The following is a 25,400-nucleotide window of genomic DNA, read 5'->3' as shown; positions in this document are numbered from 1 at the left end:
GCATATATTTATATGAATTCATGGCTGTTCACAGTCCTTCCCTCTTCTAAGTTCTGTAAATAGGCCTTGTTCGTTTGTGAAATTTCAAAAGCAGTGCGCATCGGTAAGCTCGGCAGACTTGCGATGGTGTCCCTCCTTGTTTTCATAGCCGCAAGAAGAGCACGGCGGTCTTCTTCTTCTTCTTCTTCTTCTTCTTCTTCTTCTTCTTCTTCTTCTTCTTCTTCTTCTTCTTCTTCTTCTTCTTCTTCTTCTTCTTCTTCTTCTTCTTCTTCTTCTTCTTCTTCCTCCTCCTCCTCCTCCTCCTCCGTGAAAGCACTTGAGCTGGCATATGTTCGACGTTCCTTGTCAAAAAATGTTTTTTTGATTTGGCGTTCACTTCGTGATATGCAACCTAAAAAAACAATATTTGACAGCCCAATCTGGCGACGCCCATGTGTGTTACGTAATATCATCTTTACGTGCTCCTACGGGAAGCTTGCTTGAAAGTAAACAAAATCGAAAATAAATCATATGTGTCTGCTTCTTGCTCCGTCCACGTAGGTCATGTTCAGACTTGCAGCAAATATATAGAATTGCAACACCTCGATGCTTCTAGCCTCATTAATAAAGTGCTTTCTGCTGAAAACTTAATGAATGAAACAGACTGGAAAACTTCGTTGCGTGGTCTTCAATATATTAGCCTGATGAAGCTGTCCTTCTTGAATCATTGTGGAGTTTAATGATACTTGGAATTTTCCTTTTAAAATCGCGTAGCCTTTTTTTTTCGTCAGATAATGCGAGAGAGACGATAATAAGCAGCCTCAAATCAAAGGACAAAGGAAGCACGTTTACTTTGAGAGTAAAACTGGCTTATTCATAACGAATGGATTTATTTTTTGGCGTGTTTTTACTCATTTGCGCTTTTGTAGATGGTGACAGCCCCAGCGTCAGATATTAACCTAACAGTGGCACAAGTTTTTAACGTAACAAGTATAACAATAATTATAGAGGTTTTATATGATTATAAGGGACGCCGTACTAGAGAGCTTTGAAAATTTCGGCCAGCTGAGGTTTTTTAATGTCCGCCTCAAACTATAGTCATGGAGAAATAGACAAGGGCTGGGAACATACGCGTAGGCGGGACAGTCGCTTGCCGCCGCACCGCGGTGGTCTAGTGGCTAAGGTACTCGGCTGCTGACCCGCATGTCGCGGGATCGAATCCCGGCGGCAGCGGCTGCATTTCCGATGGAGGCGGAAATGTTGTAGGCCCGTTTGCTCAGATTTGGCCGCACGTTAAAGAACCCCAGGTGGTCGAAATTTTCGAAGCCCTCCGCTACGGCGTCTCTCACAATCGTATCGTGGTTTTGGGACGTTAAACCCCACATATCAATCAATCAGTCGCTTGCCATTAAAGGTAACTTACTGTGCTCTGAGAGAAGGCATACGTGCGGGGGAGGGAGACAGAAAGTTCGGTAAGCCGATGAGATAAAGTTTGAGGGTTTAATGTGGCAGCACAATTCACAGGACCAGGTTGATTGGCGGAACATGGGAGAGGCCTTTGCCCTGCAGTGTGGGTAGTCGTGCTGAATGACTTGCAGCACGGGAGCGCGTGGCCTTATGACTTCGAAGGCAGCGCATGGCTTCAACTTCTTTCTTTATTTGAACAACTAAGTGTTATTTTATAATTTGGGATCGTATCCTATTGAGGGAGGGCTAGTGGGAAACCATGCGAAATCCATTCGCGTGAGGCCGCGCACTTCTGTATTGCAAGTCATAATGTGCGCGACAGTACACCTATGCAACCAAAGTATCTCATTGGTGAAACCTTATACGTGTTTAGAGTCTGTAAATTACGGGGATCAGTTGAAGACGGCAATACTTTGCTTTAGGCGAGTTGATAGATACTTGGCTGACAGATCACAGCGCACAGGACAAGCGCTGAGCTTAGAACTGGACTTTATTGCGCCAACCATTCTCTTTTATAGCGCGCAATACCTGCTCTAGTAGACTATGAAGGTGGCGTGGCGTCGTAAGCTCTAAGATCGAATAGTTGGCGCAATGAAGTTCAGTTGTAAGTTCGGGTCTCGTCCTGTGCACTGTGTTCCTTCATGCTCGTCCTTATGTTGCGCTGCGTTTCTCCGAAATGAAGACAGCACTCCGTGCTGTGCGTGTCCTTCCTCTCATCCGGCGTATCTTACGCTGTTTGTCCCTGAAAATGCAACAACTAGGCATAGTTGTTTTCGTTCACCACTTTACGTCACTACTTCTTGTTCACATTTGACGATCGCTAGAGCCCCGTATTATTTAAGGAAGAACGGCGATGCCTCCAGCTTTACCTCAGTCAAACTCACCATTAGTTGCAACATGCCAAAGCTACCATGCAAGGAATTATTTGGCAATGCTTGAACTCGGTAAGGCTTCAGCTTAGCGAGTTCCCTTTTATAAAACTTTAGCCTTCTGTTGCCATGGATTATGGTCCTTATTTCAAGTGCCAGCTCATATAGAGAGCTCCACGGCTCTACTGCACTTTGCCTTCTTTCACTTCATGCCGAAGGAATCTACATATCAGCTTATTGCACTCGCAACCACTAATAAAGGGTTTTATTTTACTCCGTTTTGTTGCACTGACGCTGGCGCGCTGCTGGTAGGGTCCTTCCAACTTGCCTCTTTTGTAGCGCTGCCAATGCGAATAATCCTTTTGCTTTCCATTCGTGCCATCTTTTACTGCTGTACTGCTCGGAAAGCCGCAGCGTTTTATGGTATTTATTTTTTTCTTTCTGCCCTTCACCGGGCATTTGTCATGTCAGCGAAGTTACATTCCAAAATATACAGATATCCATGAAACACCAAAATCAGAAAAAATGATGCTTGTGCCCGTGCATAAACTTTTAAGTGGACCTTCGCACTCGGAATTCTGCCGGTGCCACCGTCATTCTTTGCGCACCACGATAAAAGTATGAAAAAAAAAGCACGAGCGAAGCTTCGCACCCACTGTGGCGCACTTGCATGACAAAGGAAACCAGCTCGTAGACGGCGGGGTGCACTTAAATATGCATGACTCGTCAGAATAGGCATTCCAGTGTGGTGGCGCAGAGAAGCGTTCCGTGGGTGCAGTCTGTCACAATCGCGCAGATAAAAGCACGAAAATTGCCGGAGCCATGGGAACCGTTCCAGCGCCAATGGCTTTCTTGTTTACGTGCCCATCGACCACATTGGAGCACGCGAACAAAGGTGCGTTGCCGCAGTGACTCGCCATAAGTGCAGACTGAAGGAGTGGCAGTTTTACGCTCTGGCTCCGTAAGTGTGGCCGGGAAGAGGCGAAGGTGGCATTTTGAAATATATAAGCTGTAAAACAGTGCACAATAACCATTGTGCGCCTTCCGAAATGAAAAGAAAAACGCATTTCTGCATTTAGCTCTGCACATGTAAATTGATTTGGCACAACGTTGCTGGACCTTCGTAACTCGTTATTTTCATTGTACAAGTACTCACTAAAGTTGTTTTCAATGCAGTGGTTCTTTCTTTTGCGGTGGAATGACTTCAAATGAAATCTGTGCGGGCCTCCCTCTTCGCAACTATAGTGCTGTAGTTGTGCACCCCTTCCATGATCATCAAGTTTGTTAGAACGAAACGCAATCAAACCTAAATCGGTTCGTAGGACTCTGGAACACATCCTCGCAACAAAAATGTCTTGTGAGAAAACATTTTAAAAATACCGATGCTTGACTGTTGTTAACGAAGCTATAGCCATCTGATGGCAAGAACAAAGTACTTCTGTGAATTCGGCTCTTGACCTCTCACATTGTTCCGAAGCCACAATGTTACCATGAAGAACGACTTCAAAGCTTATCCGTCACGAGTTCCAGAAGATGCAGCGTTTACCAGATACGTTAGCTCACTGACAATACATGCATCTATACGTATAACCAACACATTGTGACGTTTCTTTAACGCATAAGTGTGGAAATAAGCATAAACATGAAACATATATACACACAAATATAAACACGGACTCTTCAATGGCAAAGAAGAATGACTGTTCATTTTCGCAAGGCTTTGCGTGTGTTTTTAGCCCCCACAGAAAAAGTGCTCAAAAGATTGAGCTTACGTGCAGCATGGGTTATACCGCAAATTTAGCACATCGGACTGAACTGGACGTTTAAACAAAAGCGTGGTGTTCACTACCACGTTAACATGGTAGTAAACACCGTTCAGTGTTACTTTGGCTAAATTACGTAAAAAAGCTATAGGCTGGGGCCTATGCCCCCACCCAAACTTGGTGTTTCTTCATATTTGTTACGTGCTCCTGGATCTCTCCACCAGCAGCTTTTGTTCCCCTTATCCTCTGCTATGGTGAAGAGTATAGTTCGTCTTGCCTCTTGACCTTTTACGTAAAAATAATGAGGATTTACCTAGGTAATCCGACTATACTTTGGTGGGAAGAAAATTCTACAGGAAATCGCCAATGATAGTTTGTATTGCGCAGAGTTCGTTTCTTTCAATACGCGACTCGAGCGCGTCGCAACATAAACGCTAGCGAGGCACCATATTCGGGGAGTCTGTGTCCACCTTCTCGTGGTTCTTAACATTTATGCTGTTATAACGTCAATGAACGGCAAGATTTCGTCTGATATTTTTGCTCTCGTCGAGTAAGCTAGATGGCACTCGTCAGATGTGTCGTTGGGCCCTTCCATACTTTTGGCGCAACTTTCTTTCGAGCGGATATTCCGCGTGCTGTCGTTCACGCGGAGGTTTTCTTTCCCGCAGAGCATGGTGCTCCGGGGCGCGCCTGGATGCGGCGAGTGTCCCGAACCGTGCGACCCCGGATGCAGATGACCAGCGCGGAAGCTCGGCTCGGCAGGACGCCATGGCCGTCAAGTGGGAGAAACTCTCTCCGGCCGAGTTCCAGCAGCTGCAGGACTACGTCCAGTGTGAGTGGAAGGACTGCAGCCGGCCGTCTCGCCGACCGGTTCAAATACACGAACACTATAATGCACGTTTCGTGGCTGATGGTGCACTTATCTCACTAGGCAAGCATCAAAGTAATGCTATAGCCTGGTACAACCCAAGAAGAAATACGAGCTCCGCACCGATAACTGCGGCGCGCCTTTCGTTAATCTGAGCAAGCGTATGGTGTCAGATAGTTCCCCTTGTATTATTATTTGCTGATAATGTAAACAATACACGTATTAGTATAAAAAACGCCGTCATCGTCGTCCCTACTTACAATACTACGTCAGCCCAAAAGTTATGTCCTGAAATTTGCACGCAAGCTCTAGATTTCAGATATTAAAAAATGTAAAGGAGAAGTTATTAGAACCAATGAAACGTAAATAAGAATAAAGAAAAGTGGGTGAAAAATAACCAGCCGTGAGCAGGAATCGAACCTACGACCTTCGAATAACGCGTTCGATACAGCGCCCTTCCCTCCATCGACTTTTTTGGGTTTATATGTGAATTTAGAAGTAGGAGTGTCAGTCAGCGCCATCTATAAGCCAAGCGACGAGTGTGAAACACTTTTTATGCGCATGTTTGGCGTCACGTAGCACGTGAACATATTACGAGCGGGCAGCTGATTAATAGTCCCTCGTATACAACCTAATGACACCAAGTCTGCCAGTACGAGACCCTCGTTAATGAATAAGGGAAAGAAGTGTATAGTATATATATATATATATATATATATATATATATATATATATATATATATATATATATATATATATATATATATATATATATATATATATATTGTAACTCGTTATTTGACACAGGAGAAGAGCAACAAATTAAGCGGTCATCTTCGTCTCTTCCCTTAATGAGCGCTTAATTTATTGCTCTTCTCCTGTGCCAAGTATTTTCGAACCCCGTGATCAGTTTTGCATTACCAACACGCCCAACTTCATAATCTCGTCAACACGAGCATGTCTCATAAAATCCCCTGCCTGAAACGCGTCAAAGGTTCTCGACGTCAAGGAAGTAAACGAAACTGAATGGGGCAGCGACTACTGTGGGCGAAGCTTACTTTTAATTTCAAGTTGAGTTGCAATCGACAATAAGCAGTCTTCAAACATGTAACATTTACGTAAATCGACAAATGAAGATGAATGGTTAACATTGTTTGAAATCACGTGAAGAAAACGCACTTGTTATTGGAGTTCATATTCGAACCACGTCGGCAGTTGAAGGCCTTTACGAAAGGCAAGAAGTTTCGCACGGCTACGTTGCATTCGCCCGATGTCTTCAGGCTGTCGTACAGCCTGCACGTGCGCTGGCAGAAGGTCAGGAAGAACACTTGCTCCGCGGTGAACTCGGGGAGCGACGCCAGCTTGCTGTCCGCCGATCGGCGCGTCTTCTTTAAGGCGTTCAGGTAGGACCTGTACGTTAACTCTAAGGACGGCAGGCCGGGGTAGAAGCCCTCGAAGCTCATGTCCACGCAGGGGGCCTTGATGTACATCGACTCCGTCTTATTCAGCGCCCATCCGTTCGGGCCGGTGAACGCATAGCCGCTGTCGACAGCTCGCAGCAGAACGCTGGCGAACGCAGCGCCGAGGCCACCATAGTTCATGGCCGTCGTCCCTTCGAGATAGAAAAGAGGCGACGACAGCGTACCAACCGCGATGGTGATGGTGTTGCTGAACACGTTGTACGCAAGGTACGGGTCGCGACCGCCGTGCGGAGTAGACGTGAGGTAGATGTACGAGTCCGTTCCCAGGTGTCGGCGAATCTCGGCGCGCGACTCTATCACGTCGCGAGCGTAGATATCTCGAGAACCCGGGAAGTTGTGGTAGAGGTCCGAAAGTGTCTTATCATTCATGAGCTCCTCGTCGGGCCAGACGTTGATTCTCAGCGTTTTGATCTTCTGGATCATGCTTTCCTTGCTCGCTTCTCCTATCCACTCGGTGTCTGCTAACATATCGACGGCAGTCTCGACAACGTTCTGCAGGATATCGTCCACAATCGCGCGATGAGCCAAGAGCTTCTTCGCGACAACGTGGTTCACGGCGAGCGCGGGTTTGAATAAGTCTTCTACTTGAAGCTGGCACACGAGGGTAATATTCTCCGGCGAAGTAGGATAGGTCTCGTCCATCTTGGAGAAATGCGGCGTGCCGTTGCTCAGAAGGTTCGAAAAGGTATTGTTCAAGACTCTAGCGATGTGCTGCAGCAGAGCGGCGTTGCCGTAACGAACGCTTATGCCGCCGACTATTTCCAGCAGGGTACTGTCAGTGAGCAGTATGTGGTCCTGCATGGTCACAGTAAAGGCTGGCGACAGGTGCTTTTGAAGGTACTTCGACCAAAGGTCGCCGCTCCAACTGGGCGTCAGCCTGCTTATGTTCATGATCTGAATCGCCCTGGGCTTAAACTGCAACCGGGTGTCCGACAAGTCTCGCAGAGTCTGCAGCAGTTACGAGAGAAAAAGTAAGAGGAAACCACGTCCGGTATAAGGTCTTTCCTGTCGAAGCTATTTAGAATATCTAAAAACGTTTTCTTGTGACTAAGCGAATGAATTTATTCATTGTAATAAGCAATTCTGCGAAGTTATTATCAAGCGACAAGCCAAACAAAAACTTATGCCTGATACTTTTCAGTAGCTCTTTGCTTTGCGTAGAAATATGCGCTGACAAAACTACTCACAATAACTGGAGTGCAACACTTTTTTTTAATGCTGACCCAAGGTAAGTTACTGGAAACTAGACCTGTATCCGTACTCACAAAACTTGTCTGGCAAGCGTTTACACACCTACCAACCACGTTGGTGGTCATCGTGTGGGACGGTCACTTCGACAATGGAGTGAATGTGACAATAGCTTTACCTTAAGAAAGTTCTAGATATGCGAAACGCACAGGTAAGCGTAATACTCACAAACAACTCAAATTTCACTTACCTAGTTCAACTTTACAATGTGTCGTACAAAGCGGGTAAAAATGAACAAAGTATATATCATTCGCGGCCTAGCTCAGTGATCTTGCTTCTTGATAAACATTTCCCTTTTTTTCGATACTGCGTAATGTAGTGAGATTTCAGGGTGCTATTGTAGCGTCACCGCTATCATGTATTGGTAGAAAGTTCGCTGTACATAGAACGCCCCAGTACGAAACATAACACGCTAAGAGGAGCTGCCAATTTTTTTGACGACAAGATAATGGTGACATTATGTTGTGGCGCTGACCTTTAGTATAACGGTGTCCATGACGACCTCCTCGTTATCGTCAGTGAAACTGGGCGAAGTTGGGTTGACCCAGTATGCGTCGTAGCGGCCATAGTCGAGAAGCACCCCCAGTGCACCGTTCTCACCGGCTTTGAGCACAGCGACGGAGAACCACAAGGGCAGGCGCCAATTGATGGCCAGGTCCAGGAGGACGTCCAGTGCGTGAACGCCTTCACTGGACGCTTCGCTGGGTGCGAAGCTCAGATTCCTCTGGCCGAAGAATCGGCGCAAGAAGAGCGTGTTTTGTTGACTCGCGTCCGCGTCCGTCTCGACGCATTCCTGCAGCAGGCCGGCCGCCTTGACAATCGGCCTCGAGTCCGGGAATACCCGCATCTTTTCCAGTTCTAGCGCCGCTTGCTTCGTCCATCTGTGCGCGCCGAAGGTCGTCGTCGTGAGTTGGCACTAACAGAACATTACATTACATAACAGAACAGAACATTACATTACATTTAACAGCAACACTCTGTTGACCACAATAGAATCGCGATTCCGCTGCACAATAAATGTGCTAGATGGGTAATCTTGATTTATAGAAGCTGTGCACTAATAACAGTGCTACAGACGTCGACATGTTGGTTAAAGCTTGCCTTAAAACCCACTAGGAGATGTTTTATATCACGAGATTCAAATCGGTGTTTGATAAAGAACTCATGCGAGATATATGAACTAAATTTTAGATACGACGCTTTGGTCTTATAACCTTGCGATAAAGTGCACGATATATCTAAATAATTTCAGAAGTATGATATTGAATATATCTCGCGCGTGCTTGAGTGCATGTTAGCGTGGACACGTTAAGGTGAAATACACTGCTGCGCATTCCGTGCAAGCCTGGCATTTTTTTTTTCTTTTTCGAGCTATTTCTGTGTGACGCCACATACATACATACATACATACATACATACGTACATACATACATACATACATACATACATACATACATACATACATACATACATACATACATACATACATACATACATACATACATACATACACACACACACATACATACATACATACATACATACATACATACATACATACATACATACATACATACATACATACATACATACATACATAGATACATACATACATACATACATACATACATACATACATACATACATACATACATACATACATACATACATACATACATACATACATACATACATACATACATACATACATACATACATACATACATACGTAGGTACGTACATACATACATACATACATACATACATACATACATACATACATACATACATACACACTCGATTAGCCATGGCTTCAGTGGACAGGCTTGCTGCATTGATTGTTGCGAGACGTAACGTGGTAGGCTAACCTGTACCAGAGGTCTTCTTGGAGACTCCGTGAATGAGCCGAGCTAGCGAGCCAGGCACTGCAGGCGAACGTGCCGAAGTCCTCGCACGGGTCGAGACTGCGGTTCAGCGCGGCGGACAACAAGAACGCATGCTGCATGCAGTCATCCGTGTCGCAGTCGGCACTCTCGCGTAGCGGTGAAGGTCTCGTGAATGCGTACGCCACCACGACAAGGAAGAAGACGGCCAGCATGGCCGCCATGGCTCCCGCCAGCGAGAGGAAGCGGCGCTGGGGGAGGTCACCGGCCTCCGGTGTCGTATGGTCAGCGGGACTCTGCCCGCAACGGGAAAGTGACAGATTACCTCCGAATACTGCAATTTCGGCACGAACTTTCTTCAAGTTGCGAGAACAATCATTGCATGGTACGTACTGCAGAGAAACGTGGTTGGCAGACGGGTTCTAGTTAATGCGAAAGCCGCAAATGCTTCATTAAACGAGAAAATTTGACTGCATGCGGGGCGTAGACGCTAACACGAGTGGTGCGAAGGTCTTCGTGGCGTGAAGAAGTTTAGACTGCGCTACTATAACCAGATTTTGTCATGTTAGTTAAAGTTACGTGACGACGTGATCACATGACATCGCGTGACCAAACGGGAACATATCACGGAGACTGTGCATGTAAAACGATGTTAGGGCTGTAAAAACCGAAAACTTCGCTCCTTGATGAACCAAGATTTAAGGACAAATACGCCTGGAGAGATCGAGTAGTGCGTTCCGACGCTGCTTTTAGGGGCGAAGCTCCTTAAAGCGGCACCCGTTCGTCCCTCGTAGTAGTGCGTACCATGTCTTACGCTTTGACCTGCAAGGTAGTGCCGGTGGGAGATTTCTCCTGTGCGTTGTTGAACAATAAAAAATTTGCAGCGCCCATCTCAACTAAAAGCCCAATTCTCCTGTCTCTCACTCCCTATTAGCAGCCATTGGCATGTGCATTGAGCACAATCTGACAAGAAAGGGTTGCTACGTTATACTCGCTGGGCGCAACCTCCTTGGCTTTAGAAAGGTTTAGCGAGCGTTGGGCCGCAGTGCCATGAATACAGTGAACTAGTATATACTATGAACTCGAGGTGGTTAAAGGTGGAAAGTAGACACGGTGGTGGTAGAAACATTTATTGCCACTGTATAGCGTGGGGGCCGAGCCCCCTCATGGCACGTGGGTGCTCCCTCGCGGTGAGGAGGCACCCTTACAAAGCAAAGGAAAGCCCTTGAAGTGCGATCCTCTTCATGGCGCACGAGATGATCCGGCGCTGATCGAACGCAGAAGTGCTGGTCATGATGGTCTCCCAGTAGACACGAAGCGCAACCCGTGAGAAAGTGCGCGTGTGCCACCTCTCGTTTAGTCCTTGGAATGTCCGCTGGATGGCGGTGCTTCAATATGCGGAATATATGATGAAAAGATGCGAGATGGTGGTACTTGGAGTGTTGACTAGATGGACGAACGGACACACAGACAGATGCATGGGCGGATGCATGGATGGGTGAACGGACGGACGGAAGCACGGACGAACAGACGCAGGGACGGATGCATGGACGAACGCAGGGACAGATGCATGAATGGGTGTGCAGACGCACGAACAGACACACGCACGGACGGGCGGATGGACGCATGGACGGTCACACAGACGAACGCATGGACGGACGGAAGTCAGAACGAATGGACCGAGGGATGCTTCGCCCAACGCACGGACGGTCACACAGACGGACGCATGGACGGACGGAAGCCAGAACGAATGGACCGAGGGATGCTTCGCCCAACTCTGCTTCATTCACCCCGTGGATATGCAGCCATTTTTTTTATTTCAGCGAAAGAAAGAAGCAATATCCTCGTGTCACGTGCCATTCCGCACTATTTTTTTCTACTATAGCGCACGCTACGTTCACTGTTCTTGACAAGGGCCAGATAGCTTTCGGGGGAGCGGGGAAGGATCGGTACATCGACGAAAAAAAAAAACGATGATGGTTTTCGTTTTCGAGCCGTCTAAATTAAGCGAATTCATAAGGGACGCTGTGAGTTTTTGAAGCGCTGCATTAACGTATGACAGCTTGACGTGACAGCTATGTCAATCGTTGTGGCGCAGGAATACTCGTGCTTACGGGTTTCAACAGTAAGCATTTCGGACAATTTTGTTACTTCTGTAAGCCAAAAGATTGAACATTTTCCACGTTCTACACGTTCCAGTGCCTCTGTGGGGTGTGCAGGGGTCAGGATTTAGCGACTCTTTTTTTCAACTGCCAGCCGCAATGCTCGCACAATTGAGCAATAGCTACCAGTCAGCTGTTGTGAGTACGATTGCTTACCTGCATGGTATTGAAGTGAAGCATAATGGGAAGTTTGACATGGGTAGCGGGTTTACTGCAACCAAATAACCTGATCTCACAAAACAGAAATTTCTAGCATGTAGAATTAAAAAAAGTTAAATATGTTTACCTGGTTATCGCTGATGATATTTTTTTCGTAACAATATGTTCTTACACATACAAAAGAAGACAAAACAATATAGAAGGGTAAGGAGGACGCCGCTACCATCGAGAGAGCTCGTCGCAAGGAATGCACATGAGCCGCTTCCGCGCTGGACAGAGCAATGCTTGATGAACGTGCCTGAAAATTAGACCGTGTGCTACGCTCACCGGCTGTGGCTGATGGACGTCTTGCTGCTCCTTCTTGGGCGAGACACTTCCTTTGGCGAATATGGCTGCGGGATCCTGTTTAGGCAGCAGCATGATGTCGGGTATCGTTTCCGGTGCAGGCATCGGCCGGGCCATCGATTCAGTCTCGGTCATGGTAATCGCTGAGTAAGCTCAGTCCTACGGCTGGCGAACGGTATGCGCGTGCTCTTCTTCTTCTTCTTTTTCTCCTTCTCCTCTTCTCATGAGTCTTACACATAGCGGGGTGTTAGGGGAATTTTTGTTTGTTTAGGTGTTTCTTCGCAATACTTCTCGTATAAGCTAGGAATAGGTGAACGTAGATAACTTTGTTGTTCCTTACGTATTACCCGTTCCAGAGTGTTAACAAAAGAACTGCGAAACCTCTAAGGTTTGCCTTTAAGATTTGGAAGCGACATTGATATCCTGTTCCTAGTGCATACTATTTATTGTATGATGTTACTCGAGATTTTCAAACTGTGGATTAGTACAATGTAAGTGTTAAAGTTGAAAGTGACTAGTGTCAGGGACGCTTTCGCATATGGTTATATTCTGTGTAATCGGTAGCATGCTTTTAATCATGAGTGATTGTGATCGCAAAATCCTTTCGACCTTGGCATGCATGCACCCATTACGTGGTCTCAAGAGAATACGTGTAGTAACGTTTGTATCTTTTGTAGTGGGTGACTGACTTTAACGCATGAAGTTATTACGATATTTGCGTGTTCTGATGCTCGATGACAATATACGCTTGTACCACGCAATATTAACTGTGATATTACAAGTTTAATTGTGAAGCCTGTAAGCAGACGCGTGTGTTTGCAAATCATAAACGTTATTTTTTTCACGGCATTTCCAAGCAGAGGAAGTTATTTTAACTGTATTTCCAAGTAGACGCCCATCACGCAGAGCGCATTTATACTGATCGCGCTGCCACAGAGCAACCCAATCTCGCTGAGTTATACATCGATTGGGATGCACGAATTACATACAACGACATCACAAACACTCTTGCCTTGAACGCTGCATTTATCCGCCCCATCCCAAACTTAAAAGGCCGTAGGCGCTAACCCTACGCGTATTACAAACGCACACGTATCCAAACCTTGCCAAGCTTCACGTTTTCTTTCCCGATGCGTACCCTAGAGATGCATGCCTTTTGTGCGAATACACGGCGACACTCGCACACATGCTCTGAGAGTGTAGAAACGCTTATGCCGACTCTACCTCAAACAAGTGGGAGAGGTCCCTCAGAAGCTCGAATCTCGCCGACCAGCAATGGGCCGTCCAGCAAGACCTTTAAGCCGCCGCCAGGTACTCCCTGTCGGTCACTACGTGGGATTGATTCATATATATGTTGGGTTTAACGTCCCCAAACCACCATATGATTATGATAGACGCCGTAGTGAAGGGCTCCGGAAATTTCGACCACCTGGGGTTCTTTAACGCGCACCCAAATCTGAGCACACGGGCCTACAACATTTCCGTCTCCATCGGAAATGCAGCCGCCGCAGCCGGGATACGAACCCGCGACCTGCGGGTCAGCAGCCGAGTACCTTAGCCACTAGACCACCGCGGCGGGGCGTCTCTACGTGGGAGACGCCCGCTGTACGCGCTAAGCGCGCCATGTAGGACAAAGATAAAGCTTTTACACTTCATTCAATTCCAACCAGATGTATGACTGTGTGGTGGAACACGTGCTTTCCATCAAAACAACCCGTGTTCGGTCCTTACTCGGACCCGCAATTTTTATTATAAGTTTCATTGACGTCTTTCTCAATATATCCGTCACGCAGAAGATCTTTTGTTTTCGTTCACAATCAACGATGACACTGAAGCCAACGCTGGAATTTCTGCGAAATGAGCTACAGAGACGTCAGTGATGTCGCCACGATGTGTGCACTACGATGCGAAGATATGCATGTGGGAACTGGCGGTCGTAAGCGTATTCGCGCAAAAGCACGTGGTGACAAATAGTTGATATGGTCAACCACTATAACCTCAGCTGCAAAAGAAACTGAAAAAGATGATGATGATATCCTCTTCCTTATTATTCTGCGAAAAGCAATGGCCAAAAACTGGTGCAGGATGTTTATGGTAAACGTCAATGAAGCTAAAATACACTGGTAATTTATAGTAAAAATAATGCTCTTCAGGCGTCATCCTCATTATTATTGCTGTATTGTAGGTCACAATGCACATGCACAAGTTTTGGATTTGGCTAATAAATATTAAGGTGATTCTATTCACGTATGTAACACGTATCATTTCTTTACTTTTCATTATAATTGATCCCTTTCATATGAATAATCCACACGCCAACGGCGTCAGCTGTTATTTTTTTTTGCATTTAAATGAAGTGGCCCTTGAAATACTTTTTCCATGGAAACGGCTACAATTACAATATCAGGAAATGTCTCGTAGTTGAAGTGCGATGCTCTTTATCGACACTTCGGACAGCCGTTAATTTGTTTAATTAGTTCCCCTCGCGTTTGGTAGATGGTGAGCGTAAGCCGTAAAGTAGAGTCTCAATCAGCTGCAGGTCGTTGAGATGCTGACTACCTACCATTCCGACCGAAGACGACGTGACCTCGAGCTACGCAACTTCCCACCGGAATGACCACGGCTCACCCAATCATGTTTGCGCGTCGTGGTCCGCGCAAAGGAAATGGCCCTTTGTAATTCATTGGTGCCTCCGCCTAGGACCAACGGCGGGCTCCAGCTTTACGATGCAACGCAATCGAGTCGATCTCTCGTGTACCGAGGCCGTTTGCGGGTGTGGTTGGACAGCGTTCATTCGTACTGTTATTTGGCTTAAGGGCGTCCCATGTCTGTCTGGTTAGGTTAGTATGCTAGGATCGATTTCCTTCTGTGTAAAGCAACTGCTGAAATAGATGAGCTTGCTTTAGTGTATTCCATAAGCTTTCCTTCTTTCGGCAACAGAAATGCTTACGAGTATAATAGACAGCATTCGCTCACATGTGTACGGTGGTGGCACAACCGATGCATCAGTTATTGCCATTGTTCAACTAAATCCAGCGGAAACATTCACTGTGGTACTTTTCGGGGTGGTCCACATTGATCATTTCATGGGGTCCCTAATGAGAACAAACTGCTTTAGTAGGGTAATGTTGGCGACTTCTGAAGCAATATTCGAAATTAAACGAACATCATTTCAGCTTATTGATAGTACATATAAATGAAACTGTCGCAAAAATACAACCCATCTTCATTGTCGGGTATCATGCCACTATCTATCTATCTATCTATCTATCTATCTATCTATCTATCTATCTATCTATCTATCTATCTATCTATCTATCTATCTATCTATCTATCTATCTATCTATCTATCTATCTATCTATCTATCTATCTATCTATCTATCTATCTATGTATCTATCTATCTATCTATCTATCTATCTATCTATCTATCTATCTATTTATCTATCTATCTATCTATCTATCTATCTATCTATCTATCTATCTATCACGACGGCATGGTACACCTCCATGAGGTGTATCACCGCGATTGCCTTCATCCATGCCCTGTCTCTGTACGTGTCCTCAAAATTTGCTGGAACACCAACCCTGAAATATACGATCTATCTATGCTTAGTAGGGCTTGCGTTCCTTTGGTGGATTCGGCACCTTAAACGGTGTTAATGCATTTAGCTCGTATAGTTGGCACTGAATGAAGGCTTCAACGTTCGCTAGTAATATGGAAGCACCGTAAACCTCATCTTGTAGGATTAGGTGGGTTGCAGCGAACATGGAGGTTCGCTAGAGTTTCGTTATCAGAGCTTCTCCAAGAATCATTGATACCAGCGGTGATACAAGTGATAAAATAAAGGGTTATGCGCAGGCTGTGAACAGAGCCTAACGTCGAGAACTGCAGCCGAATTGCATCTACTCCCACTGTCTTGAACCATACCTCCCAACAAAATAAAAATTAAAAAATCCCAGCGCCCTTACTGGCATTGACAGATCTACTACGCTCGCATTGGTGTGAATGTGTGTGGAAAGTTCTGCGAGGTTTTGGACCCATAGGGTCAATAGCAGTGTAGCATGCCTGGCTATCCCGATTCTGAAACCACCCATTGTGCTTTCTTTCAAAAGATATCATGGCGTTGTCTACTTCTAGATCTTGTCAAAAATAAATACCGCCAAGAGGGTTTAAATTTAGCGACGAAAAGTCGAGAACGAATAAGAATGTCATTGTGAAACGGGGCGGAAGCGCAGCGTGTTGACATTTGCGACTAACAGAAAAGAGATTATAAATAAAAACAAATAAATAACTATTCTTACCCGCAGTGCATGACCGTGTTCAACCCATAAGAGCTGCAGCACCGTACACTGCACATTTTCTTCCAAAAACGTTGTTTTCCTTTCAATTACGTCTAGTCTTCCGTAATAACTTCCTGATTTTTGCCCAGGATGGCATCTTGACAGGTGGTATTTTTGCCGTCAGAGGGGCGTAATGTCGCGCTAGTGTTTAGACCTGAGCGCGTTCGCTTCAAGAACACTCGGTAAAGGAACAGAAAGAGTAGGGCTTCTAATTTGTCCGAGATGACTCGCGAATTCCTTTAAAGAAAAAAAGAAAACAACGCCATGCCACGAATTGCTGTTGTAGTCGAAACAAGACGTCAGTTGTCGAATAGGAGGAGATGGGTATATATATGGTACGCGAGCTGTTATTGGTGGGAACGAACTGGCGTTCCGCGCTGCTCTCCTTACCGCCGAAAAGCTGTCGGCCACGAAACAGCGACGTGGCATTTGTAGCTGAACTTCGCCATTTGGAAGGGATTCCACAAGATTGAGTGTATGTACGCCGTGGCCGAAAGGTAACGAAACAGCCACGAGAACCAGTGATGAAAATTATGCGGCGCGAAGTTTTCGGAGCGCGATGAGGAGACGTGAAGGATAGGAGGCAAGCCGTTACAGGATTTGCAGCCACCGTCGATGAGAAAGCGAAGAGAAATAGACAGAAATGAGGACGGCAAAAGCGCCTCGTACTAGCAGGCAAAGAGTTGAGTGGGCGACGTGTGGTGAAGTCGAGAAAGAAGCGCTGCCGACCGAGAAGGCGACAGCGGGAATTAAGCAAGAAAAACTATCGATACCCGCTTTTAGTTTCACCTTTTCTTCCCCGCAACCCCTCCACTCGAGCTCGCTTCATTCCGCTTTTCGGCGTTTTTCTTGGAACCCCGTAAGTCACGCGAAACTTCGAAACTATCTATCTCCGCTTTAGTTTTCATCTTCTCCGGAGCTTTGAGAGAGGTCTTCTATTTTCCCGGCGTGGAGCGGCTGTTGCCGCCACGGATTCCGCCTTGTTTGGCTGCGGCTTTATATGACGCGTTTGTTTATTTGTTTGCTCACGCACCTCTCTCCGTGCGCTGCAGCCGAAGGCTCGAGCTCCGGGGATTGGCCGATATTTACGCTTCGCCCCTCCTTGACGCTCTTTGGTAAATCCCTGCGACTTATCTTCTGACTGCAGAGCATCAATGGAATCACTGCATGCGTGCGCCTCTAACGCTTTGCTCGGCTCTTCACACTCGCGCTTTCCTTGCTTCGTGCCAGGCACCGCGCCCGAAGAACGTACCTTCTGTGCGGCTTATTCGCTGATGTACATATCTCAGCGAAGAGCGTTGGATTACAAGGATTTCCGACTTCTCTTCATAATTGTCATAGCCGTATAACTTCCTTAAGTTATAGAAAAACGTAATATTATGATGAGAAAGGCAACCATGGCCACCTTGCGACTGCCACCCGTAGCTTCTACTTCACAACTTCTTAAGATGGGTGTCCACAACACGTGGCAAGAGCTCGCGGAGGCTCACAAGAACAGCCAGCCAGAACGACACAAGCTCACGCCCACTGGGAGGTCGGTACTCCGGTATCTTAACTACAGCGAATCGTACATTGCGGATGCAGATAGGAAAAAGCGCATTCTGGTGGACGTTCGAGAGTCCTGTCCATCACGCCTATCCCACGCAACATAAATGCCACATTCCACAAAGGTAGACGAAAGGCTAGAGCAGAAGCTGTTTAACGAAAGCTCAGGCAAGACCCGGACGCCCGCTATACCGACGCGGCCAAGTATCCACGTAGAAACGCGTACGCTATCAGTGTCGTGTATACACTCTCAAGGCCGAGAGTTAGCGTTGCCCACGGCCAAGGTGCGCAACTAAGACGCAGCGGAAGAAGTGGCAATCGCTCTCGCCACCACCACATGTGAAGAGGCCGCGGTGCCCTTGCCGGACTTATGCAAAGGGCCGCGTCTCAGCCGACCAAATTGACATCCTGCAACGACGAAGCTCTCCACTTCCATATACCTGCGTAATCTGGGTTCCTGGACACGAGGGTCTACAGGGAAATAAAGCGGCCCTCGCCGCTTTATTGCCCTGGGACCAAAGGATACCCGATCCGTGGCTGCAGAGATGGAGGTAGCAGAAAACACCTACTCGTTGCTATACTTCAACACCACGAAATGAGGCGACGGGTGTACCCTCCACCCCTTCAAAAATTAACCAAGGAAGAGAGTGTGATTTTCAGACGCCTGCAAAGCAATATTTACATGCATGTCATATTAATGCACCGCCTCTACCCAACGGCACATGGCTACATGTGCCCACTCTGCAGCGTACCGGACACCCTGACACTCTTGCTCCTGGAATACCAGCGCCATGCACACCACGACATGCAACTAGAGTGGGACCAAGCACCGAGAACAAACGACGACCAGCTAATTCGAAACGTGGGAGGCCAAGCTCGTCCTCGAGGACCTGGAAGACCAACGACCACTCGTCGCCAGGGTCAAGAGGGCAGTCGAAGCCAGAGGGTTTCTGGACTAGAGAACCCTCCCACCTTAGGGTGATGCCGGGCTTCGCTCGGAACACTGTTTCTGAATAAACGTTTATTTCTTTCTCTTGACCACAGGGGACTCCGGCGCTATGATTGCTCAGCGACTATGGGAATAATACGTTATTCACGAATTTGCCTAGTCTTCGTGCTAGTTATCTTCGAACGCACTTGTGGTTTTGTTTATTGCTGTGTTGCGGTTTCGTTTATAATGAAACAACGCACCGTCGTGAAAATTGTGACGATTTGAATTGGTGAAGTTAAGGTGGTGAAGTGCACTTGCACAGCGTTTGCTGATTCTCGTTTCGTGACCAAGCAGCTGTAAGCCACTCGAAGCTTAATGGAGCCGGAAGAGCGAAGATTTGACAAATTCGCGTAAAACACATCATTCTCGTGCTCCCTGAAGCACCGTGTGTTGCACCTCCAGGGTTCCTTCTAGTAAGTATTGTATAGAAATATCCATGGTCATAATCTTCCCTGTCTTCTGAGTAACCAGAAGCTGAGTGTGATTTATTTATTTATTTATTTATTTATTTATTTATTTATTTATTTATTTATTTATTTATTTATTTATTTATTATCAAGAGATCTTAACGTCTGCGCTCAATAAGTCTGTTATTGTGTTTTCAACAGCATCGTGTCGATATACATGGCGAGAGAAGAAAAAAGTCACAGCTTTGCCACAAAGGCGAAGCAATGAACGCGATAGCAACAAATTGGAAGATCGCGCGAAGAATGACAAGCAGATCTAAACGTGCCCCGCGTTTCTCACGCACAAATGACGCGCGAAACGTAATCACAGGTACATATTAACGCGAATAACTCATGACAAACGGTGCGGAAACTTCAAAATGTGCATAGACGTTGGATACCTAGCTCAATCTCGGGAAGCTTTCTCTGTGGATATGTATACTCGTGCGCATGTTGCCAAGTGCAGTTCGCGACTGTGGCAGCGATGATGGCACAAAATCAGTCTCACCGAAAAGGAGAAGCAATGAATGTGATAGCAACAAAATTCAATGTGTACGAAGTTAGGCTGGCAGCGAACTCATTCATATCCGATCTAACATAAATATACACAACGCTGGTGTAAGAGAACATGGCCGCTCCAGGTACACATTTGGCACCGTTTTTTTTGTATTGAGACTGCAGCCAGTAGAAGCTCCGGCCTGCTGTGGGGGCACAAGTTGCGTGCTGATGTTGCCGCGTTAGCGGAGCAACCATAAGCGCCCCCCCCCCTTTCCACCTTGCTCGCTCAAGTGATAAGCGCGCACGCAGACGACCACGGCCTCAAAGGCGATGTTCGCTCCGCAGAAAGAGGAGGCCAGCGCATCCTTCCCCGTATATATATGCATTCGTATACATGTACGTGAATGACGGTTGTGGTGGTGGCGACGGCAAAGGACCAGTCAAGACTGTTCATATAGTTGCTATCGCAACAAAAGAAACAACTATGGAGTAGGACGCTTGAGCGCCGCCTTAAAGGGTAGAACGCGATAGACCCCGTTCCCATCTCATTTTTAATAACTGGCCTGGTCTCACTTCTTGTTAAACTCATCAACTGTGCCACAAAAAAAGGAGAAAAAAAAACTCCTGCACGTGTAAACTCGGTCGTTTCAAGCTGTTCGAGAATGCTTACCGCAAGTACAGCCGTGAAGCGCCCACTTCGCCGTAGTTCTGCCTTTTTGTGCAATGACGATGCCTGCCACGCGTCCATAAGGCAGCATTCGCAGATTCCTACTGAAGTTGCTGATAATGATGATCAAATACACCTATGAGCTTTTTATATTGTGGAACTCTAAACTAACCACTCGTTGTTCAATTCATTTTTTAACGACTGGTGCGATTCTACGCTCCAACTGCACAATATTGCATTGGTAAAGAACTCACCTGGCACTGCATAATACTCATGTAAGATTTTTTTTAGTTTCAATCACTGTATTGAATACTTTTTTATCATTAATTTATTTGTTTCTCTTTCAAACTATAACTCAAGAAAACCGCTCATTTTTTCATCAGAACTGACGACACCGTCACCACACGACACGAACATTTCCGCGGAATGACCTCTTTGATGATGTCGCGTAAAAATGTCTGTTTCTTTTTTTTTTTTTAACCTGCGCCTACCTAGGTGTCACGTACCTAGTGTGTGGGTCAATTGGTCCGAACCTTGCTTCTCCATCAGAGCTTCCAGATTCTCTATCAGGCCATGGCCTGCCCAAAGACCATAAAAAAACCAATCTTCGCCGTTTTACCCGTTGGGAGGTGCATAAAATATCTGGAGCATGCTAATCGCATCTAAAGTGCTTACTGACGGGTCCCTCAATACTTTTATTCGGAGTGTGCGTTGGGCTTCTTGTTCCATTTTAATATGCGGAATAACAATGTACTTGTAGAACTGCATGCTTTTTGAAATGACAGCAATGTTTATGTTTTAGCTTTAAGTTGCGCGCCAGCTGCCCAGCAAAGGAGTACCAAAAGAAAGGCGCAACGACCACAGCTTTGCTATGCAATTTAGGCACGCACCGTTTGCAGAGGGTATCATGCCAAGCGACAGCATTCCAAAACTGCCTCGGCGATGTTGCCTGAAAAAAAATAATAATGCTACTATAATGTATGCCTATACAGGCGCACGCATCAAGTTTCCTTGTGGTGGTTATCTTGTGTGCACAGCTAATGCGTAGAACAAACTGAAGTCTCCTCAAGATGCCTGTTTGCCTTCTTGCATCTCTGTTAAGTGGCAAAGAAACGCAAGCTAAAACAGCTAGGTACACAAATCTGAAAATAAAAAGAAAGCAATGTTACTCCGAACATCTTACAAGTGTTGTCGCACGCGTGCTTTATACAGTGGTGTTGCATGAGAGTCATGTGTACAGTAAAAAAAAAAGCGTTGTGTCCCGTTTTGTTTTATGTGCATTTTCGAAGACAAAGCTTTTCGGGTCAGAGCCATATTTCGAAAAGATCATTTTCTCGAAAACAGCATTCTTGGAATCCTCACCTATTATATTCTCCATGTCTGCTAAGTTTATTGTACTTGAGGTTCATATTGCAGCTCTAACGTCAATTCGAAAGCTTCTTTGAGACTTGATTTCTTGCCTGTTTTGATGCTGAAATGACATATTCGTTGATGCCACACTTGCATTTTACTGCTTTTAGGGCCTATATTTATTGTAGCCAAGTAATGTTCTCCAAGTGTTCATGTGCACACACATTGTGCTTCTCCACAACGAAATGTCACATTTGTTTGTTTTTAATTATTTTCTGAAACTACTAATTTTGCAGACCCATCAAGTCATTTAGTGGAATATCTCAGTGGATATCACAGTTATATAGACCAAAAATTTCTTTTGCAGCATTAAGCTAAAGGTTCGGAGCACACAAATAACATGCAATATTTAATTGGGTTAGTATTAAGTTTTTTAATTGGCTTTCTGTGTGACCACGGCATAGCCACGTTGAAAACTATTGATTTTAATGTACTGTTAAGCAATAAATAATGATGCAATCATAAAAGGACTTGTTTCGTTGTGAGCCTTGTGCTTTCTCCAAAAAAAAAAACATATAGTATTTGAATATTTCAGTGAGTTGGTTATTTATTGTAGTGATAATAAATCATATTGCCTTTTTAATTATATAGCATAACAATGACACCACAATAAAAACAACTGCATCTTTCTAATCACGAGAAGAAACTAAACAAGGCCGTCCATTCTAATCAAATTTGGTTTGAAAATAACTAAGGAGAGCTTTCACACCCATTCCCCCTTTAAAATATACAATCGAATATTGGCTACTCAATTTCGTCATTATGCCCGCTATTACTAAATACGAGCAGTTTTTCGAATGATCCTCGAAGATCGCCAATCACCAACTGTCCAATAACTTTTATTTTAGTGACTGTACAATAAAAGTTGTGGAATAGAAGACTCACAGAGCCACATTTTCATTTAAATTCTACCAATCACAGGCGCCACTGAGTCCAGACTAACAATTAAAATAATTTACTTTATTTTTGCACTCTAAACGCGTTGTTTTTTGTAACAACCAAATCAATAAGAGGCAGAGAAAGGGATAATTTATTTACAGAAATGCAGAGAGGTCGGCCTGAGCTACAGTTTACTCTGGCCCCGTGCAAATTTTGTGAGCGCGTATAAGTACAGGTATTCAATCTAATGAAACCCGTTTTACGAAGGTTATGCTAAAAAGAAAAGAAATTCCCATTCCTTAGTAAACACCCATATGACTCAGTGTTGTCATCAACTCGAAATAACGAAATATAGCCTGGCTGCCAAAACCGATTTAATGAAGTTTTCCTATAATGTCTTTGCAAAAAATTGCGTAGATTACCTTCTAAATATTTAAATAACTAGTTTTTTCTCTGGGAATGCGTTCTAACAATGTCACATTAAAACGATTAAAGTGCTGCTCACGGTTATGTAGCTTTAGTCGGGCGATGTTGCATGCCACGCCCATGCAGAGCAATAAATTCAACGGTCGGTATAGCGCTCTTACTTGCCGGATGATGCTGCGTGCGGTGGTGCTTTGTTTCGTGATTTCGTGGCACAGATCATCTTTTTGTGACTTTCTGGCTCTGCGTATTCGCACAGTCGCTTCATTCGTTTTGCGCGTCTCCACATATTGTTCGCCCAGGAATGCTTTGCGCAACAGATTTTCTGGCCTGCGTCGCCCGGACACGGTGCCCCATATGTCCAGGCGACATGGGAAGCTACTTACCAGGGGCTCACCCTCGTGGCATTTCAACCTGTGCAGCTGTAGATTGGGGTACTGACAATGGCCTGGTAGCTTTTGGATGACGTATAATTTGTGTGGTTTAACATCCCAAAAACACCATATGATTCTGAGAGACCGCGTATTGGAGGGCTCCAAAAATTATGACTACATGGGGTTCTTTAACGTGCACCCAAATCTGAGCACCCGGGCCTACAACCTTTCCGCCTCCATGGAAAAAGCCGGGATTCGATCCCAAGACCTGCGGGTCAGCAGCCGAGTACCTTAGCCACTAGACCACCGCGGTGGGGCTTTGGTCGACGTAACGTTACAGTTTTATAGATTTAAAGCAGACGAAAAATTCCTACGTGTATATTACGGACTTCCAAATATAACGAAATAGTTCGATTGGTGGTACTAACAATGGCCTAGGTGGTAGCTTTTGGTTGACGTAACGTTACAGTTTTAGATTTAAAAAAGACGAAAAATTCCTACGTGTATATTACGGACTTCCAAATATAACGAAATAGTTCGATCGTCGCAATCACAGCGTTAGATCTATAACGTTGAACTGTAATAGCATTAATATTGGTGACAAAAGGGGCAGATCAATCTTTTTTTTTCCTTTGAAAACCAATTGTAAGGAATTTTATTCAATCTTCCATTCGCCTCTGTGACTATTGGATGCGTGTTGAGCGCAGTCTCAGCAATCATAGTCTTCGCAAGCTACTAGCAATGAATTAACCGACGCAAAGCTGCGATTCTAAATACTGTCGTTAAAATAACCTGTTCTTATTTTTTTTAGTTTTCTTTCATTTAATGCATTGCATAGACTGCACACCACGAGTAGTGTGTGAATATGACTCAACACAATACGTTGGAGGGATAGTTGGCGTGAATCTATAGTGCTTTTTATTTAGCCCGAAACGATACCACACAAAAAAAAAGAGACGGGACAAAGCAAGTGCACGTCTTAATCATTGTGGTGTCGTTTTACTCTAAAAATGCACTGTCCATAAATATTATAAGCCTTTACGTTTTCACAAACACGCAGGCTTTAACGTTTTGCAGTGTCCATAAATATAAGCATTCATGTTATCACAAATATGCAGGCTTTAACGTTGTTTATTTGGTGCTGTTTTAATTGGTGCGTTTTATTTGGCGTTGTTTCGAGTCGGCGCTTGCACCCGTAATACCTGCTCTTGCTCTTCGGCGCTGCTTTCGCTCTGTCCGTGGCTCTTCTAATCGAGTTACTGTTCATCCACGTTACTGAAGGCAACTTCTAAGACATTGCGACCTGAGCCAAAGCACGCAATATGCAAGAGCACGCTGTCTAGCGGGGTGAAGGCGTGTCTTCGGGTTCAACACTGTTTACACGTGCAGCGCAAATTTTACCCTCAATGAAGTAGAATTTCGCCCCTGAAGGCAGCTTTCGACGCTGGCACGATACTTCGCGCTAATTCGGCAAGGATAGAAAGACATCGATTTCATTTTCTTTCACATTGTCAAACCTTGTGGCTGAATGGCATGGACGTCTGGTCCGCTCCGAAATCTTTCAAATTTGCATGTGCGTATGTACACGCACACATACAAA

The 25,400-nt window shown here is 45.4% G+C and overlaps 2 protein-coding genes across 4 annotated transcripts in view; one reads left to right on the top strand and one right to left on the bottom strand.

The window, feature by feature from the left end:
* Positions 1 to 25,400, top strand: part of Dgk (diacyl glycerol kinase 1) — a 422,138-nt gene that overhangs the window by 283,133 nt on the left and 113,605 nt on the right. For all 3 annotated transcript variants that reach the window (XM_075892403.1, XM_075892402.1, XM_075892401.1), the window contains one exon: positions 4,747 to 4,910. In XM_075892403.1, coding sequence (XP_075748518.1) covers positions 4,847 to 4,910 — 64 coding nt within the window. In that variant the 5' untranslated portion in view covers positions 4,747 to 4,846. The remainder of the gene's footprint in view (positions 1 to 4,746; positions 4,911 to 25,400) is intronic.
* LOC142813871 (uncharacterized) lies at positions 5,986 to 8,669 on the bottom strand. Its single transcript, XM_075891827.1, has 2 exons — positions 8,151 to 8,669; positions 5,986 to 7,375 (listed from the first exon to the last, which is right to left on the bottom strand). The coding sequence occupies exons 1-2, from the start codon at positions 8,520 to 8,522 to the stop codon at positions 6,107 to 6,109; spliced, it is 1,641 nt and encodes a 546-aa protein (XP_075747942.1). The 5' UTR covers positions 8,523 to 8,669; the 3' UTR covers positions 5,986 to 6,106.

This window comes from Rhipicephalus microplus, chromosome 4 (genome assembly GCF_043290135.1).
Source record: "Rhipicephalus microplus isolate Deutch F79 chromosome 4, USDA_Rmic, whole genome shotgun sequence".
NCBI lineage: Eukaryota > Metazoa > Arthropoda > Arachnida > Ixodida > Ixodidae > Rhipicephalus > Rhipicephalus microplus.
This window is presented reverse-complemented; position numbering and strand designations above follow the sequence as displayed.